The following is a 20,157-nucleotide window of genomic DNA, read 5'->3' as shown; positions in this document are numbered from 1 at the left end:
ATGCTGGAGGCCTGGGAGCTCTGTTCTCACCACTGCAGAATGGGACAAATGATGAGGGTGGGGATGAAGGAGGTTAACTCTTCTCCCAGGGAAGAGATTAGGGTTGCATGGGTATGATGGAGCCTGCAATTGTTCAAAAGCTGCAGAGGCAGAACCTTTTGTCATTGTGGGCATGAAGAGGATTGTCCCCTTCAGAGTAGAGAGGTGTGAAGGCTAACCTTGGAAATCCAGACTTGCATAATGAGAGTTAGGAGGGTGAAATGGTTAATGGTTTGTTGAAAAACAGGGAGAGTCCCTCCTCTAGGGGCCCAGCTGGCTGCAAAGCCAGGAGCAGAGACTCCAAGGGTGATGCAATGGGGCCCGCCCTGCACACCAGAGAGGGTAAGAAGGCTGACTCCCACCCAGCAGCAGACTCCACACTACCAGCAGACAACTACTCTCTCCTCTGGCCCCAAGAAACCAGCCACGTGGTGGGTGGGTCCTTACAGGTAGAAAAGACACTGTTTACTTGAGCTATGGGAAATTTCGGCTTCTGCCTACCCTATTCTATCCAGCATCTAAGCCTTTCTAGCAAAGCAAACCTTCCCATTCACTAATGTGCCACCACACATGTTCTGGAGTCTCCTCATCAGGGTAGCTATTGGTCTAACCAACCATTCTCTATTCCCACCCCAGGACTACTTTCAGTCTTAGGGATAGGTAACAGGCAGAAGGTGAAGGACTCAGGACTGTGGAAGGCACAGACAGTCTCTGACCCTGGCAAGCTGGCACTCCCACCCTGCTAGCCTACTCACTATCATCCTGGGAGAGAGTATATTATGGGTAGAAAACCAGAAGCTTCTAGAAAACTCACACGAGCTTCAAGGGTGGGCAAGCATCTCTGAATTCAAGAGTTAGACTGCTGTTCCCTTCCCACCTTTGAAATTGACCCAGTCTCCTAAGAAATAGTTCTTAGCATGGGGCAGGAGAGACAAGAGAATCTGACCTCTCTGAAAACATACTGGGGGACCCAGATTTCCTGGCAAAGTTCTGATCTTAACTCTAAAGCCCAATGAGGACTGTGGCTCGGATCCCCAGCATGTCTTCTGTCCTAAGTCAAGAATTATTAGAGTGACTTAGCAGGCAGAAGCTAAAGTCCAAGTGCAGTTTCACAATTTCTGCTATTATGGTAAACTACACACACACATACACACACACACACACACACACACACACACACACACAGAAATAGAGAGGGGGGGAAGGTGCAGGAAGCACAACAAACTATCAGAGCCTATTCCACAACCAGTGTTTACAAACCTTGGCTGCCTGTCCAGCCTTAACTTGAAAAGGTGGCAGCTTCAGACATGAAGATGTTCATCAGGATCTTTGCTCCAATCCATCGTTTAGGAATGTTTCCAGGGGCTGTTGGATCCACAGTGGCCAGCTAAGACCCAAATTGAAGCAGAGAAGTGACAATTACCAGGGCGCAGGCAGTTTCAGTCTTCCCTATCAGAAATGCACAATTCACTTGCAAACAAGTGCTCTACATGAGCACAGACCACCAATTCTGGCTGCAGACTATTCTTATTCTTGTAATTCGGAAAGGCAAGACACAGACAGAATTCCAAACTCTCAAAACAGCTCCTTTAAAACCTCCTTTATTTTTTTCTGGGACTTACATCTCAGTAACTTACGTTTGAATAAATTACTTTTTGTAATTTTCTCCAAGCTCCCTTGTATTTGTTATCTGATTAAATTAAGTCATCACAAGCCCTAAATGGAAAGCTATATCTTGTTTTACATGGAGAAAGAGATCCAGAAAGATCTAAGATCTCTGTGGCCAAGTTGGGAGCATAGTCAAGATCTGAGCCCTCATCTCCACCCACCCAGAACCATAGTACACACACACACACACACACACACACACACACACACACACACACACACAGGCAGAGTCAGCCAGAATCTCAGATGCCCTAAGGCAAAGAGGTTCTTAATCCAGTACCTTCAGATAAACTATCACTATTGGCAGGAACAAGGCTCTCTGCCATTTACATTTTGTTCCTTTTCTCTGTGTTGTGACCCAACTTAGTCTGTTTTGCTTGAAAGCCAATCACACCCACTCCTCCTCACTCCCAAATACAAAATTCAATTGCAGTGAGTTGGAAACAACTCCAAATGCCCAATAACAGAAACAAAGCAAAACTGCTAAACTCTTAAGGTGAATGATGAAATGTCTGAGCAACATAAATAATGGCAAGTATGTGAAGCATCTCTGTGCACCGGAATATCATAAATAATGGCAAGTATGTGAAGCATCTCTGTGCACCGGAATATGTTTTTGAAATACTGTAATTTGAGCAGAGCAGAACCCACAATGGCAGGCACTTACCATACACAGGTGTGCAAATGAGCATTTACAAATTAATAAGAAGCAGAATGAACTGAGAAGTATGGATGAAAGATTTTCTTTTTTAAGCTTTCTCTATAATGTTCAAATAATAACTAGTAATAACAATTTCCTAACGCATGTGGCAAATGTGATTATCTCAGTAAGCAGGGAGGGAGCTGTGGAGGAGGAAGAATTCCTGCTAGAGTTTCTGAAATGGAAGAGCTGTGCAACAACCAGGGCAGAAAGAGGATGAGGGCTTTCCTCTTCCTAGTGCTGTCCACAGCTCACATCACTACGATTATGGGGCCCTGACTTAGCTAAGGTTTCCATTTCTGTGAAGAGACTCCATGACCAAGGCAACTCTTATAAGACAACATTTAATTGGGGATGGCTTACAGAGGTTCAGTCCATTATCATGAAGGCAAGAATCATGGCCATGTCCAGGCAGGCATGGTGTAGGAGAAGCTGAGAGTTCTACTGCATCCAGGGGAAGACTGATTCTTCTGCAGTGGGCGGGGACCCAAAGTTCACCCCTATGGTGACACACTGCCTCCAACAAGGCCACACCTCCTAACAGTACCACTCCCGATGGGCCAAGCATATTCAAACCACCACAGGCCCTTAAAGTGAGGCCTGCTGACAAGAGGAAAAAGGCCTACAGAACAAGTATAGTCTCTCTTAGGTAAGGTACCAGGCTAGATGGGAGTACAGAGGCACAAACAAGACTTCCCTAAGACTCAGGAACAGCATTCTCCACGTACATGCTAAACTCAACACGTTTCAAGCTGATCCCATATCTCATCAGCCTCTCCAAGAAGGCTCGCTTTTCCTCCTTTGCTCTCTAAATTGGTGATTACCAGCACTACCCAGCATGGTGCAACAGGCAGTATTGGATCTGTCTCTAGCTTCAGCCTTTACTCTGTACCTTTATTCCCTAAACACACTAAAAAAGTGACAGTTCCCATGGCATGCCAAGCTGTCTCAATTGTCCTGTCATTCCTAAGACTTTGGCTTCAGCCTGGATTCTGTTCTCAACCTTAGCCAACTGTTTACTATCAAGACAGCACATGTAGCAACTCCTTCTGTGAAGCCCCTTCTGTTCGTCTGCTAAGACCCACAGAACCTGTGCCCAGCCACATCTAGCACTGTTTCTAGTGTATCTCAAGCATTCAATACAGTGATGGAACTTAATCCTTAATTGTGTTACTGGACAGGTTAAACACTGTGAACACTGTACAGTATACCTTCATGGATTGTAGGTCATATAGCCCGATATACAATTTATATAGTACACCCATTACATCTGGCTATACATATACTGCAAGTGGCTATAGTACAATGGTAAATACTTTTAAAACTTAAACATATCAAAAGGTATGTTTATATCAGCACCACCATGAACCTTTGAGGAATGTGTAGTGCTGAAACACTACAATAGCTTTGTCCAGGATTATAGGAATATTTTGAAACCATTGAAATCTTTGTCTTTTATTTTAGTCTCAGTCTGCTTTCTATTGTTGTAATAAAGAACATGACCAAAAGGTAATTTGCAGAGGAAAGGATTCCAGCTTATCATGTCCTGGTCGCAGCCCATTAAAAAGCAACTCAAGGCAGAACCCTTATAAAACATATAAATCATTATAAAGCAGCCTAGGAGCAAGAACTGAAGCACAGGCTATAGAGGGCTGCTTCCTGGCTTGTTCCCCCTTACTTGCTCAGCTTGGGTTCTTTCATCACCCAGAACCACCTGCTTAGTTATGCGACTGCCTACATTGGGCTAGGCCCCCCACATCAACCATCAGTCAAGAAAATTCTCCTACAGACATGTCTACAGACAGTCTGATGGAGGCATTTTCTCAGTTGAGGTTCCGTGCCCAGATAACTCCAGCTTGTGTTAAGTTGACATAAATCCAACCAGGAAAGTTTTGGTGGTATTGTCCTTGTTGAGACAGGGTCTCACTACATATCCCAGGCTAGCCTCAGACTCACTGTAGCTCAGACTGGTCTTGAAGACTTGCTGATCCTCCTGCCTATTTGGACTACAGGTATGTGCTCCCATGTGCGACTCCATAATAACCCCATGGAACCACTGTTGTATAGCATCTGGCATTGGCCAAATCATTATGCACTGTATGACCTTGTTTTATAAATAAAGAATAAAATTAATTTTGGGGTAGACTAAGTATGTTTGGCTAGCCGGGCGGTGGTGGCACACGCCTTTAATCCCAGCACTTAGAAGGCAGAGGCAGACAGATTTCTAAATTCGAGGCCAGCCTGGTCTAAAGAGTGAGTTCCAGGACAGCCAGGGCTATACAGAGAAACCCTGTCTTGAAAACCGTCCCCCACAAAAAAAGTATGTTTAACTAATCATAACAAGTCCAGGTGAGACATTACAATACTATTACACTTTTAGTCACGTGATCTTCTGATTCACCTTTGTCCTTCAGCCACTCCTTTTTAGGGCAAGATTCTCTCCAATCTTCAGACCTTTGGAAAACTTTCTACCACCACATACAACAAGCAGCATTATCCCTAGCTCCCTCCTTTTCACAAACATTGGCCCAGAGATGCTTCTCTAGTTTGGGTGCCTTTGTGGTGTCCTGAGAAGTTAACCTGCTTGCTAGTAGAGGTAGTGTCAGGTGAGGGGACAGGCAAAGGCAAGCCATTTCTTGGCATCCAGAACTGGCAGTTTCCAGTTGGACCATGTGAGACTGTCTTGGGATTGTCTTGAAGCAGGCAGCATTCGGTGTTTCTCACAGAGGCTATGCTGTCACACTCCCCGGCTGGGTAAAGACTTTGAATTCCAGGCTCCACTTGGGGAGCCTGGTGGTCACCATGGCCTTCTACAGAGGCTGGTTTTCATCAACACCATGATCTTGGGCTCGATTCCTTCACAGAGGCCTATTGCCTCTCTAGCATCACAGGGGTACCCTTTCCACCTTCAGACTAAGCATCCTTGTCCACCTCTCCTAAGAGCGAATCATCAGCCTCCTGTCCAGTGAGGCACACTGGTAAGAGGATCACTTGCTGGGCTCCATCTTAACCTAAGCCACTCAATAAAGTTGGGTTCCCTCTAGGTCTGGTCCTGTGGACAATGCTCTGTTTCCTGACTCTGAAGGAGCATAGGAGATGTACTCTTCAATCTCCAGGAAGCTCACAGCCTAGAGGCCAAAATGCATAGAGAAAGTACAAAGCACCTGAAGAAAAATTGTTTTAAAGAAAAATCAAATCCAAAGTATAGACACACTAGTGCATGTTAAAAATAATTTGTCTGAAGAGACATTTTTTTTTTTTTAATTCAGGAGACTTTGAGTTTCTTCACTGATTTCTAAAAACTCAGCTGAATTGGGGTTCCAATAATAGTTTAGACAAAACAAAAAAGACGAAGGCTTCTGAGTGGGTCAGTTGAGGTTTCCAGGCCCCAACTCTAAGGAGAAAGGAGCCTGCCTGGCCCTGGAAGGATGAGCTTAGTGCTCTGGTTTCATCTCTCTGGCCCCTGTGGCCATAGAATTCCAAAGGAAAGAAGTCTGACTGCTCTGAACAGTGGGCACATGAGAGAATACTAACATTTTAAGATGCAGTGATCCTTCTAGGTACTTTAACAACCCTCTTCAAACATCCACAGGCATAGGATTCAAACATCCATAGGAAGAATTCAGTGGTTCCAGAAATAACCATTTCACATCTCTCCCAACCTTGAGCACAAATCAATATTGGGGTAGGGCTAGTGTCTTTTAAGACCACTTTTTTCTTGATAAAGTTGAGTCTTTAAAACCTGGTAAGGTCAGGAATGGTGGCACAGGATAAGAGATCAAGGCCAGTCTGGTTTACATACTGAGACCCTATCACAAACAACCCACAACCCAGTGAGGTGCTGGATATAAAAGAATGGACTTAGGAATTTAGCAGAAAGGTTCTCAGGAAGACTTACTCTCAGCATAGTGGAGAAGAATCTGGCTTCTCAGAGTCCACCCAAGAGAGAAGGGTAAATAAAGCAAAGAATGAAAAAGGAGTCACAGGAGACAGCTAGATGAGTCGTGTACTAGAGACCTTTGAGGGAGACTGTGGTCACTGAGAAATCCCAATGGTGAGATGGCTGAAATCTCTTTTCAGAACACTTCAGAAATGTAATTGAAGATTGTTTGCTAGGTGATGTAACCTCTCCCCTGTGACCAACAAACTTTCATTAAAAGTTCTGCTACATGTTATAGGCTCATTTTTGTGGTTTAGGAGTGAGTTGGAAAGAGAAAGGGGCTGGTGTGACTACAAGAGCTAAAGAAACAGTCATTAAGAGTGGAATAGTGAATACAGTTTCAGATGAGGCAGCAAACTAGAGCCAGAGATGACCATGAAAACCTAAGTTCCCTCAGTAATTCGCAGAAATCCTGGGGACAACATTGTACTTTCCACAGGACATAGGAATTGGAGCCAATGTCATTTGAATGACTTTCAAAGGATAAGATACCTCAGTTGACCTCCGCTTACAAATAGGCTTTCCCTTCCCAAATGAATGAGTTCTTGGAAAACATAAATATGCCAAATGTACCTCTACCATCCTAGGGCCATGATACGGGGACCGTACACAGTAGAATCCAGAAACTGTGCAAGTCCAAACTGAACACCCTGCTCTTGCACACTCAGTGTGTGTGGAGCTGGCAGGGGGAGCATGGAGCAGGAGAACCAATTTGGCCGGTGCTTTTTCTCAATCTGTCCTGTTCTCTGCCCTCTGACCCACCCATCAACCTTATCTTAATGACCTCTTCACATCGGCACTGCAGCCTGAAGGTCTTGTAAACAGACAAGGCCCAGTAGGAGATGGTGATGGAGGTCGTAACGGGTTGTGTAGAAACCAGACCGCTCTCAGCTTGTTCTGCCCCCTGTGAAGTATAAAAGCAAACACTGTCCCCTGGAAATGGGCTTCTGGTCCAAAGGGCTCAGGGTGTGGGGCGTGAGTGAGTAGGCTGTCTCTAACACTGAATTTTCCCAAGTATAGGCCGTAAAATGTGTCCGGTGAGATTCTAGCTTACGCTCCCAAGCATCGCTCTTGATACGCCATCTTCCCGATCCCCGACGCTCTGCCACCTCCCCATCCTGAAGTCTCCTGGGGAATTGGTAGTCCAAAGACCTTTCATCTTGTGGCATCTATATAGGAACCACACACAGCTCAAAAGGGCTGATGGCACCACCTGGCGGCAGACAAGGTACAACTACTCACCCTGGGAAGCTCATCTCCCGGGATCAGAAAGGAGGGGCGGTTCCTGTGGCCCGGCCCAGCGTGGTGACTTCAGCAGAGCGCGCCATTTCTCCCCTCCTCTTTCCCCGCCCTCCTGGGGGCTGCCAGTACTTGATGTGGCGTCTCCGCCCTCTACCCTTACTTTGCGTGCGTGCTTGCGTGTGGCGGAGGTGGCTGCGCGGGCAGGTCGGAGCTGCGTGCTGTTGCTTCTGGTTCTTCTGTGGCCGCCGTCCCTGTCCGGTCGTCTTGGGTCGCGGAGCTAACGAGGCGCGCCGGTCACAGCCCTTCCAAAGCCCAAGCAGCTCGGCGCGGGGCCTGGCGGGAAGGCGGGCGAGCGCGTGGCCGAGGGCGCCTCGCGGACGGGCGGGCGCCCGTGAGGGAAAGAGGCGGGGGCGGCGGGTTAGCCGCGGGCCGGGCCGGCCGGGGGATGTCGATGCCTGACGCGATGCCGCTGCCCGGTGTCGGGGAGGAGCTGAAACAGGCCAAGGAGATCGAGGACGCCGAGAAGTACTCCTTCATGGCCACGGTCACCAAGGCTCCCAAGAAGGTGCGGGGCTCTGGGTGGCGGCGAGGGCCCTCGCGGAAGGGGCGCGAGCAAGCCCCGGGCCCGGACTCGGGTAGTTCGGGACTTGGGGCTAGGGTCTGGGGTGTCAGGACCACTGACACGATGTAGGGGGTGGCCGGTGAGCGGCGATGGGCCTATCTGGAGCCAAAGAGGCCGCCCTGACCTCGCTTTTCTTTGTCCCTCGGCCGGAGTCCTGGATCTTTCTGAAGCCCGACAGGGCCAGGCCTTAAATTCACGACTGACTTTTCCTGGATGGAGGGCCTTGAAGACGAGATTGGGAGGGGGTGAACGACTCAGCTGACCCCTGTGACTGTCCAGGGGATGAGGGTGTGCAGGAAATTTCCCCTCAGGTGAGTGGGGGAAATCAGGTAGCGCTTGTTAAACAAGGCATCTCTTGGGGGAGCATTGGCCGCTTGACCAACAACTGCGTGATAGCTTAGAGGCAAGAGGAAAGAACTGTATGAACTGGTTTATGCAGCTGAAGGTTTCTAAAAGCAGCAAGAGATTGAAAGGCAAAATGATAATCGCCTTGCAGTCTTCCACTTGCTAGGAAGTATGTGAGAAAGGAAAATTTAGAGATTAGTGACAGTAGACACTGTCATGGATGCAAGTTGCTCCCAGTCATGTGAATAGATCACTTAGACATCCCTCCAGAAGGAAGCTTGGGTGGGTTGGAGAGGTGGGTGGGAAGAAATGATTGCTCATTCTTTACTGCACTTACAAGTTCAGCCTATTGTGCTGGGGGGTTGAGCTCGAAGGACATCCTTCTATTGCTCTTGGAAAAGGTGATCTATGGAGGCCTGAGTCTAACTAGCTCTCTCAGTGGTGGGATCGGGATGCCCAGTGCTTTCTGTGGAACAATTTTCTGACCTTCCTCTAACCTGGTATCCAGTTAGCAGTAGACCAAAGAACCTTTGCGAAGAGGTGACCTTTCTGAAATAAAGTCATTTCAAAATTAATCCTGCCTAGGGTATTTGTGGGGTTCAAGGATGGTATGAATTCAGCAGAGCAAGGTTCGCAGAGATAGTTAATCCCCAAGGTTCCTGCACCTGAACTAGTTAAGCTGCTCTCAGTGCCTGAGAGCGCTTTATTTATTTTCCTCCAAGAAACTAATTGACTGGTCTCGACAAAAGAAGTCATGGCTGTGTTCTTTAGCTCCGTTTTTCTCAAAAAATTGAGATTGTTACCAATGACACCTTTAAAAGGTTTCTAGAAGGTAGGTCTATCTTAAGAGATCCAGTTGACCTCATTTTTAGTGCTCTCATTCCCCTGGCTGCTTTGTTGGAGAAGTGACCTTTTGCAATCTGCACTATTTGAATACAAAGTTAGAGTTCTTACAAGTAAAACGCCTATGTGCAGTACCTCAGATGAGTTAAGGGAAAGAGTTGGAAACCCTGATAAACTAATCCCCCTGACTCTTATCTCTTGCCATAGCCCATCTTCTTTTGTCTAGGTACTCCAAGAGAGTATTGGTCATTTTTATTGTTCCTTTTTTTTTTCTTTGAGTAATAACTATATTCTTGCAAGTCAATATTGGTAAGCCAACATCTGTATTAGACATTGTGAACTCCTAGAGGCAAGGACTCTTGTTTACCTTTGTATCTGTGGAGCCTAGCTCTGTACCTTGCATATAGCCCTCAATTGCTAATTGCCAGTCTGGCTAGCCAGTAGCTGAGGCGCTGAATGCCAACAGCAGTAACCGTCCCTTTTCTTAACTCTTTCTGAGAGGAATGTCACAAATGAGCATTATTGCGAAGCCAAGTGCTAATGACTTTAGAGACTCATTCCATTAGCTAGAATAAACAAGCCTTTGCAAGGCATGTGGGAGACCCTGCTGTAAATTTCCATTTGCTGGTGAATGTGTCCTCATGTTATTAATCTTGTTCTTTGAGCTTTATTGTGTGGTATGTACGTTGTACTTGTATTAAAATGCATTATGATGACTAAGTACCTTCCCTTAATGATGGTGATAAGAAGCATTTATTTTGTTAATGGACCAGTTAAGGACTAGTCAAGGTCATAGAGTAAATTCTGGGTAATCTGGTTTTAGTTTTTTTGAATTCCCTCTCAGAATTTCAGCTCCTAGACATTATGACTTAGGTCACTTTTGAACCTCTTCCATGTGGTGATAATGTGATAAAGTATGGAAAAGGTGAGGGTGCAGGTGGCATGGTACTGAATAGTGTGAGGAAAAGGTCTCTTTAAAATGATGTCTTCCATCATCCAAAAGGATCCCAGCTTGACCCTAAACCAGGTAATCTTTGAATTGTTCCCATTCCTGAGCTCCCTCTGGAATTGAGGACATTCCTGGGGCCATAGGTGACTTAATGCTTCTCAATCAGGTCAGCTTCTAATGCTTTTCTTGCCAGTTTTTAATTATTATTTACTTTCTTTGAGGTACAGTATATTATATGCCCATTCAAGCAAAAGCATGTCTTATTCTGTAACTATAATGATACCCAGTTTTGTATTCTTGGATGTTTGTCTACTCCAGTGCTATGGATATTACAGGGCTTGTTCATTTGATTCAAGACATGAATATTTGGCAGTCAAGAAGCCAACTATTAATTGGTATCCCCCTAAGTGAGTAACTCAAGTGCCTCAGTTTCTGCATTTGCCTAATAAATGTCTGTTGTTTGGAACAGTTGACTGACGCTAGATATATTTGGAAGTTAAGATAGCAACAGTAATTTTTTAAAGTATATTTTATTCCCTCCTTAAAATATTTAAATATATTAATTTATGGAGGGAGGACATGTGTGCATGGAGGAGTCAGGATAATTTACATGAGTCTATTCTCTCCTATCTTATGGGCCCAGGGAATCAAACTCAGGTTGTCAGTCTTGGCAGCAAATGTTTTTCCCTGCTGCTGAGCATCTTGCTGACCCTGTTCCTGTCCAGTGAGCATTTGTTGTAACTTGTAGGAAGTCATGAATGCCAATTAAGACATTAATTAAGACAAAACTTAAGAAGTAATGGGAACGTATTGTTATCTTTGAAGGCTAAGATAATTAGTAATACAGATTATCATAAGCAACTCCATAAAACATCCTAACATCCAGAAGAACATGGAAAGAATCATAGTCTTGTCTCTTAGTAGACATGAGAAATAATGGAAGACATTTTTTCCTGACCCAGAATTATAAAGGCAGTTTTCATGGGACCACACTGATTGCTGTGGTATAACAAGTGGTTTCAGGTAGGATAGTCAGGAAAGCTTGAGGTGAGAAGGACTCCTTTAGTAGTAAGGAGAAGTGTACATTGTACCACAACTGAAGGAGAACCCTCTTTCATGTTGGCAGTTATTCAAAACAAATCCAGTACATTTTGTGGTACAGACAGTAACTGTCTTTGGAGCTTCAGAAATTGACATTGTGTTAGATTGTTGGTTTTCCATAAATAAGCCCCAATCTCTAATTTATTGATGAAATCTCCTTTGATGGACACGTTTCTCTAAATACCTCTTAGAATATTACCCTTTCTGTGAATTCCTGACATGTTAAACATTTAGCCTAGGTTCTGTGTAGTCCTTTCACTGCTTTGTTGCCATTTAATCAAACTGTTAATGCTATCTTGAAGATGGAGATGTTTATTTTGAATTTTTAAAATGTAAACCCTCATCAATTTTTCTAAGTCTAGAAGAGGTGACTACAGAGTATGTGTAGAAGGCAGAGAATTAGAACCAGCCTCATTTTAGCCTGTCTGAGGAAATGTCTTTGGTAGTTGCTGCATTAGAGAGTGTGCACAACGGTTCTTAATCTTTTGAGCCTTAATCTTTGAAGAATTTCATGAAATCATAGTTTCTGTCCTTAGGAAAATTCAGATGAGCACAAAAATACATATTTACTTCCAGAGGGTGTAATAGGGCTGCCTGGAACTTTTTCATAGATCCTGACTTTAAAACCTTTCTTGAGAGGCTGGAAAGATGGCTCAGCTGTTAAGAACCCTGACCCCTGTTCCAGAGGTCCTGAGTTCAATTCCCAGCATATGGTGGTTCAAGACAATCTATAATGTGATCTGATGCCCTCTTCTGGCGTGTAGCTATACATGGAGACAGAGTATTCATATACATAAAATAAATAAGTAAAAAAAAAAAATAAGCATAGTATCTCATTTCTTTACAGATCTAGATTCTGCTTTAAAAAAAAAAAATGTTTCGAGTTTGCACTTTGTCTTTGAGGTTTGGAATAAAGCTGGGGCTGGGGTATTGTTACCCTCCTCTTTGGGTCTCATTATTGCCTTGAGAATATAACTCAGAAACTTTCATACACAGAAACCAGACTTAGAGCAGCTGTAGTAAGTACTTTCTCAGCTCTATTTCTCTTCATAGGAAACTGTACTTTTCAAACTATTCTTAATACTGAACTGATAAAATATGAACTTTACCATTTGATTTCTCTAGATAGAGCTTATTGAAGTCAAGGACTGTTTTAGACATATAAGGTCTGACACATAGTACCGTTGATGAGTGTTTATTGAATCAAATACCGTGAAGTGATTGTCCCCAGGAGAAACTAAGTTCCACTCATGTAGTGACTGATTTGCTTTCCTTTTTTTATTGCCAGAGCTGTTATACCTTATACCTCCCTTATGGATGGATGAGGCAGTAACTAGGGACCACAGGAGAGAACATAAGGAGAGTTTCCACTCATTTAATAGCTCTCTTTCTAATGCAGGAAATGGAAGGTAAGGGAAGAGAAAGAATACATACTACATGGCCTCCTCATTAGCTTAGTAGTATGGCGACATAAAGCAGTCAGCTTAGAGCTAGCCATACATGTAATGAGGGATGCAATTTGAAATTCTCACTGTTGGAGCAAACATTTAAGCACTGGAGACCCTCTGCTCAAAGTTGAAACTGGTATCTTGGAGTTAAGAAACTTGGTCCCCAGTTTGAGGAATAATGAAAAGTTGGAATGTATGTTAGGGCTCTGACAATGTTAACAGCATGCTAGCAATGCTTAGCAGTTTCCCATCTTTCATACTGTATAATGCTGGGTGTCCATTCAGCTGAACCAGAAGCTGAACTTGACATCCAACAGTCTGATGTACACTTGTCCTTGAAACACACCTTTAGAATTAGTCTTCTGGGAATGGGTCAGTGCTGTCCTAACCATGAGCTCCTGGTTCTAGTTGGCACTAAATTTTGTGATGTTTTCGTAAAATGTGTGACTTTGCCAAGATTTGGGGAAAAGGGAGACTTTCAAAATTCCCTGTTTTGGAAAGTGAAATAAGTGCTTTATAAGGATGGCAGATACATGCTCTGTTACTCTGGTAACAGATTCAGTTTCCTGTTCGTGTACAGGTGGTTCCAGCTTCTAATTCAGTACTTGAGTTTTTAGTGCCAGTGTCAGTACCAGACTTCTTAGCAAGCAAGACAGGAAGATTCCCAGTGTTGGCTCGTTATGAAAAGAGTGACCCAGCTGGCTTGTTGTACTGGACTTGATGAATTGTGAATCTTAATTACACTAATCAATACAGTGGCCTTGGTAACAGCCTTGTAGCTGCTGTAGAATCTGTTTGCTTCAGGGTTGTAACAGAAAGAGACTAAGTTGATTGGGGACATCATGTTCTCACTGTAATAAGCTGTAGGCTAAGTCCAAGGAAAAACAAATCCTGGAGGGGCTGACCTCACTACACCCCTTCTCCAGTATTTCCCAGGAGGAAACATTACTCTGGAGGTGGTTTCTGTTCTTAGCCAGTTGGGAGTAAATCAAGGTTGACAAAGACTTGGTTCTTAGCGTAAGTGGGGTAAAGGATGCTTCCAGGTTCTAAAGGGCACATGGAAAACACTTGTATTGAGAAGTCCCTTGTGTGCTGGTTTGTAATTGAGAATGAGTGATTGATGAAACTAATCTTAACCCTTGCATTCAAGAATTAGAACCTGTTCTATTTGGGGAATATGGGATTCATAATTATGCACATTCTTTTCTGATTCCATAGAGAGGGGATTAGCTGAAAGCTGGGCATGATTGGAATGAGAGCATATTGCGAGTTTTTACAAATTTAAACTAAACTATGTTTAAAAATAAATAAACAAAAAACCATTCTGTCTTGTTTCGATAACTCTCATGTTCTCCTAACCCTTTATGGATCCATCATATGCATGGTCTGTACTGACAGGTATAGTTGGTATTAAAAGTAGCTTCTCCACTTCCTTTCCCTTGTTTTAATTCAGAGCAAAGCATATTTAACCCATTTATTTCCTGCATTTTTGAGGTGCTTTGTCAAAAGCCTGGCAAATTCAGTGTAATTGTTTGCTTTTTCAGGTCCTCCTTGTTAAATCAGTACCTTTCATGAGGTTGGGGTATGAAAGATATTTGTCACAAAGGGAGTTTTTCCAGACTATTTATTATCTGGGCTCTAAATTAGACATACTTATTCACAGTAGGAGAGAACTTGAAGGTAGGGCAGCTGGTGGAGAATGGGTTGGCATTTTGAATGACCAAAGAGGCGGTAATTATTTTGAAGTTAGATATTGGGGTAGGAGTGCAGCCACTATCTATGAAGGCACCTATTTCTCAAGGAAGAAATCTTCCACCCCATGTGGGGGGGATCAGAGAAATTACCTACTACTACTTTTTTTTTTCTCACATGTTAGAGTAAATCTGGAGCAGAAGTCATGGAGCCTGTCAAGTCAAGGCTGAGTAACTCCTATCATAGGGCCTGTGCTAGACACGACTGCAGATGTGTCCTATAGAGCTTAGATTCCCGTGAGATTATTTAGGCCATTTAAATGACTACAGGCTCCCTTACCCATTGGAGACTCTTAGAGCTGTGTTCATAATCCAGAGAGAGAGAAAAAATGAAAAAAGAAAAAACCAGAATAATAAAACACCTAAATAGAAGGTAAATTTGTTAACCTGAAGCCTACCTAAGCACCTGGAATGATTGCTTATCTAGAATTAAGGATGTGTTAGGGTCAAAGAAAGCCCTGAGCTGTGTTCTTTGGACTTTATCTCCTAAACAGTCTTTATCAAAACAGGAAGGCCATCTACGTAAAAGTGCTGGAGGGTATCTATAGGAAAAATAGGGAACACCAGGCCTCTCCAAGCCGGTACCATTTCTTGAGTCTAAATTCTTTTTGAAATGCTAAGTATAATTCTACTACATTATAAATACCCTTACCTCTGGTTTCTGGATAGTCAAGTCAGAATATGAGAGCTTAAACTTATTAGTTTATATTATAAACTCTTAGACTGAAAATAATAGTATTTTAAAGATTTTGAGAAACATTTTGGTAAAATTCTGACTTCAGAAGAAAAGCAGAGTTTGGTATAGTTAATCATTGAAGAGTTACAGATTTAACTAAAGAATAGATTGGGCCGGATGGTGGTGGCACATGCCTTTAATCTCAGCACTTGGGAGGCAGAGGCAAGCAGATTTCTGAGTTGGAGGCCAGCCTGATCTACAGAGTGAGTTCCAGGACAGCCAGGGCTACACAGAGAAACCCTGTCTCCAAAAACAAAAGCAACAACAACAACAAAAATACATCAGAAGCATGTGCTAGAGAGGAAAAGACAGAACTTAGAAAGTTGATTAAGCTGATGAGCCATGTTACCAGCTAAAGCCAGTGTTCATATGGCTCTGGTGTTTGATGTGAAAGAATGGCCAGGCCTTCCTCAGGATGAGAGTAGCAGAAGCAAGGGTGGAACTCCTTTGGGGTACTGAAAAAAATCAGTAGGTGGATGTGTCCAGTTGAGGCTGGATCCTAAGCTGACCTTAGGATCGCCACAGCCCAAATATTCCTTTACTTGAAGGAAGTTCTTAGAGGATTATTATTTAAGGTTTTGAGAACTTTCCATGCCCATACTGAAAAACTGCCAAATAAGGGGTATTATAAGAGTGTTACAAGCTAACTTTGTATAGAGACTCAGGTCCCATTAATAGAACTTCATTCCTCCCCAGAGAAGTCAAGAGGTTCTACCTGGTTCCAGTTCTAACTGCTTTCTTGTGGGAAAACAGGAAGCCTGCTGTTAACATAAGGATATTTCATGGTTTGCTTAGTGATGCATTAAAACTCAGGAGATATAATCATGTACCAATTATCTTTACTTACTGGCTGGAATGGTGGCTCAGCAGTATTATTCATTCCTTGCTTTTCCAGAGGACTAGAGTCTCATTCCCATTGCCTAAAAGTCAGGCAGCTCACAAATGACAGTAACTCCAGCTCCAAGGGATCCAAGGCCCACATCTGTTCATACACAGAAAAATAAGTATAAATATTTTTAAATGACCAGAGGAACTTTAAACCTCACTTTCTGGGGCTTTTAAAATCAATTTTACAGTTTTTTATTCAACCTGTAACCTAATACTCCAGGTTTTATTTTTCTTCATTATTTTTTTTCAGCTTTTTAAAGATATAATGGGCAAAATTAAATGTACTCAAAGGGTACAGTGTTATACTGTGTTATTTGTGCACAGTCAAGAAATGACTATGATCAAGCCAGTTAACATAACCATTTCCTCAGTTATCTTTTGTGAGAAGTTCAGAACACTGCTAGTCATCCTGTTGCTGAAAGCACATCCTAGCAGCTCTCCAGAAAGTACTCCCCCTAGAGAAGCAGTTCTCAACCTGTGGGTCCAACAACCCTTTTATAGGGGTTGCCCAAGACCATCCTGCATATCAGATATTAAGATTCATAACAATAGCAAAATTACAGTTATAATGTAGCAATGAAAATAAATTTATGGTTGGAGGTCACCACAACATGACGAAATTTATTAAAGGAGGCCCTTGAAACAGCAAGGAACTGCTTTTCTCACCTAGTTCCAAAAGAAGAAATGCTACTGAACTTGTGATTTATTTGAGATTTTTGTTTTTAGTTTTTGCTCTTTTACATTTCACTGTCAAAGTTGCCTCAAGCAAATCATGTAACCCTAACTGCTACTCCATTCTGATTTTGTATCTGTGAGCATGCAGCCCTTAGATAATGCTAGATTTTGAAAATAACATTGTTTTGTAAACTATAAGCTATTCATTTGAGACAGACAATATAAGTATAAAAGACAAGGAAATCTGGGTATTTTGAATTTTATTGCTTATTAAATTTTATTTCTTTGTATATATGTGGGTAGGTGTTCATGTAGAAGTCAGGACAGTTTGCAGGAATTGGTTCTCTCTACCATATTTGTCCCAGGATTGAACTCTACTCTGTCAGACTTGATAGCATTCACCATTTCCCACTGAGTCATTTCACCAGCCTGGCATTAATGATTTTACTGTTTAATATACTAGTATATGTTGCTTTATATGTTGCTTTTAAACTTCTCATCTCATCAACTTTAAATAAAAATTATAATCTAGTACTCCCTGTGTTGTGAGGGTTGTTCTTTGTGTATCAGGAGTTTTTTTTTTTTTTTAATTGAAAATTGCTTAAATTATGGATATCCTGGTAGTGTTACTTGTTGAGAAAATAGCTCTTCTTAAACAAAATTTAATGTTTATTTTGGTTTGCTATGCAGCATTAGCAAGAAAGCTTAATCTTTGTGCTCCTGCACACACCACTGGTTAGAAAACAATAGAAGGCAGGGCTCAGGAAAACCCAAAATTGAATATGCTGGTCCCGACAGTAGATGGGTGGCATATTACACACCTGGAGTGATAGGTAACTTTTGTTTTAAAACAGCTCCAGAGAAGCCACAACCGACTGTCCTTTTCGGCTTTCTTGCTTCTTACAAGCCACATAAAATAGCAATTTCATAATGAGTTTTTTAATGTAAACTTGAAGTATGAAATCTAAAATCAGCTCAAGCTGATCAGTAGGGGTTTCACTTTATCCTTTCTAATTGAAAACATGTAACCCAGCTATAGGATACATTGTGAAAGGTCCCATTGACTCCTTTAGAAATAATCGCGGTTGCTACATAGTTCCTAGTTAACAAGGAGTCCTGAAAGTCCGGTTTATTTTGTTATGTTTTGACAGCTTGAGCCCATAAGCTTATGGGAAGCAGCTTTTTTAAAAAAGTGATGTAGGTCCTGTCTGGTTAGCCCAAGGCTCAAAATACCAGTTCTCATCGACTTGACGGCCACATATCGGTAGCTGCTTATAGTTCTGCCACTTACACACTAGTTGGCAGACTCTATTTCTTCACCTCCAGTTAGACATAGTCTAGCCTTCCCAAATGCTGAGCTGACTCACAGCATGATTCACTTACTCACTAAACAAATGCATGAATTTAAAATGTAATTGATTTTTAAATCTCACATAAGCTGTATGTACTTCAGATCAAGGGAGAGAAATTTGCTTTTAAATAATTATCTTCCTGTTGTTATGTTACGACATTGCCCAGTGGTGCCAGAGAACCAAGTGGGCATCTTTTTAGATCTATCCACTCTTTGTTTGCTTCCTGTTAAATTTTCTTTCTGTAGACAGACATTTGTGTGAAGTGTACAGATAGGCCTGTTTATAAGCAATTGACAAGGTTCCCTCTTTAAAAAAGAGCATCTCCACCTAACTTGCAGTAGGACATGCCAGTTTAACTTAAAGGTGCCATTTAGCACGTCATTGGCATAGAGAACGGTGAATATAGTAAGCTAGCTAGTAGGCTAGCCTGGAACTTGTCATCCTCCTGCCTCAGCTAGGATCACAGGTTTGTGCTACCATAACTGTCTTCTGACTTGATTTTTAATACACGCTCTATGAATCTAAACAAAGTGACTTCCAAAGAGGGACAGAATGTGCAGAATATTTTAGCCTGATACCTTTTGAAAAAGTAAGAGAAGAAAAACAAGAATGTCAACATGTATTTACTGGAAGAAAGCCAACACAAAAACATACAGAAGCCACTAAAAATGGAGTGGAGGGAAGTAAGCCTCTGGATTCAAGTGTAACGCTTTAGTCATGTCTATTTTACATGTCAAGGTAAGATGTAATAGACAATGGAAAAATGAAATGTTAAAAATCTTTAGAAACACAAATGAGCTCAACTAGCACAGGAAATCTAAGCTAATGTATTAGATTGGTTGTGCAGGGTTCCAGTAAACAGTACCTTTGTGTTTACATGTGTATACACTGTAGCATAGAATGTGGAGGTCACAGGACAGTCACGGGTGTCAGTCCTCACCTTCATCTTTGCTTGAGACAGTGTTATCCACTACTTCATGTGCCTGTGAGCCTCGCCTGCCCCTCTAACTCACATAAAGGTGAAAGGACAAAAACAAACAATAACAACACAAAACCAGCTCTCTAATGTGGTTCTCTGATATCTACTATGCTCTATGGCATGTGCATGTTCTGCTTCCACATGTACATCATTCACAATAGTAAAAAAATAAAATGTTTTTAAATATGCAAAATTACCTTTGAGGCTCACTATATAGCTCTGACTCTTCTGGAACTCATTATGTGGTCCCCAAACCAGACTGGTTCCATACCCACAGAGATTCATCTACCTCTGCCGGCCAAGTGCTGAGATTAAAGACATCACATATACCCAGCTTATTAGTCTTAAATTTTATAATACCATTGAGATTTGGTAGGAGAGTATCTTAATTCTTTATTCTCAGATGAATTCTGAATAATTTATTATAATTTTCATGTTTGTACCTATTTTTGCCTCTATATTATATGAAAGTATGCATGCACTTATATATGTGAGTGTATCATATAGCACATGAAAATTCAAAGGTTCATTCTAAATCAAGAGTATATACATATTTATTATACTGTTCTTTTGAAGTTTTCTTTCTGTGTTAAGAATGGTAAGTTTGGGGAAATAAAAGCTCCAGCAGTGGTACTAGGAGAGGAAGGTGAACAATCCTTTCTAACACATTACTAAAGTAATACATATGTTCTATGGAACAAGAGTCTACCATCATTAGTGCTAATTTTATCTTAAAATCTAGAGGTACCAGTAGATGCGTGTTAGGAGAGAGTAGGCTAGCATGATATGAGGGTAAGGCAATTAGGCCAAGTAGACATGGAAAGTTGGTCTGAATGTGTTTTACATTATGTTGTAAATTGTGGTTTTTAGAAGATTAGG

The 20,157-nt window shown here is 42.3% G+C and overlaps 2 protein-coding genes across 4 annotated transcripts in view; one reads left to right on the top strand and one right to left on the bottom strand.

The window, feature by feature from the left end:
- Nucleotides 1-7,781, bottom strand: part of Eps8l3 (EPS8 like 3) — a 201,485-nt gene extending 193,704 nt beyond the window's left edge. For both annotated transcript variants that reach the window (XR_004119762.1, XM_031375138.1), the window contains exon 1: nt 7,590-7,781. Coding sequence is in view for 1 of the 2 variants with exons in the window: in XM_031375138.1 (XP_031230998.1) it covers nt 7,590-7,603 (14 nt within the window). In the remaining variant the exon portion in view is untranslated. The remainder of the gene's footprint in view (nt 1-7,589) is intronic.
- Nucleotides 7,666-20,157, top strand: part of Ahcyl1 (adenosylhomocysteinase like 1) — a 33,982-nt gene continuing 21,490 nt past the window's right edge. The window contains exon 1 of one of the 2 annotated variants that reach the window (XM_031375143.1): nt 7,666-8,154. In XM_031375143.1, coding sequence (XP_031231003.1) covers nt 8,035-8,154 — 120 coding nt within the window. In that variant the 5' untranslated portion in view covers nt 7,666-8,034. Of the gene's footprint in view, nt 8,523-20,157 lie in introns of both variants that reach the window. The other variant, XM_031375144.1, reaches the window with a different exon arrangement.

Source organism: Mastomys coucha, unplaced genomic scaffold, assembly GCF_008632895.1.
Source record: "Mastomys coucha isolate ucsf_1 unplaced genomic scaffold, UCSF_Mcou_1 pScaffold16, whole genome shotgun sequence".
Classification (NCBI taxonomy): domain Eukaryota; kingdom Metazoa; phylum Chordata; class Mammalia; order Rodentia; family Muridae; genus Mastomys; species Mastomys coucha.
Note: the sequence above shows the minus strand (reverse complement) of the source record. Positions and strands in the feature narration are given on the sequence as shown.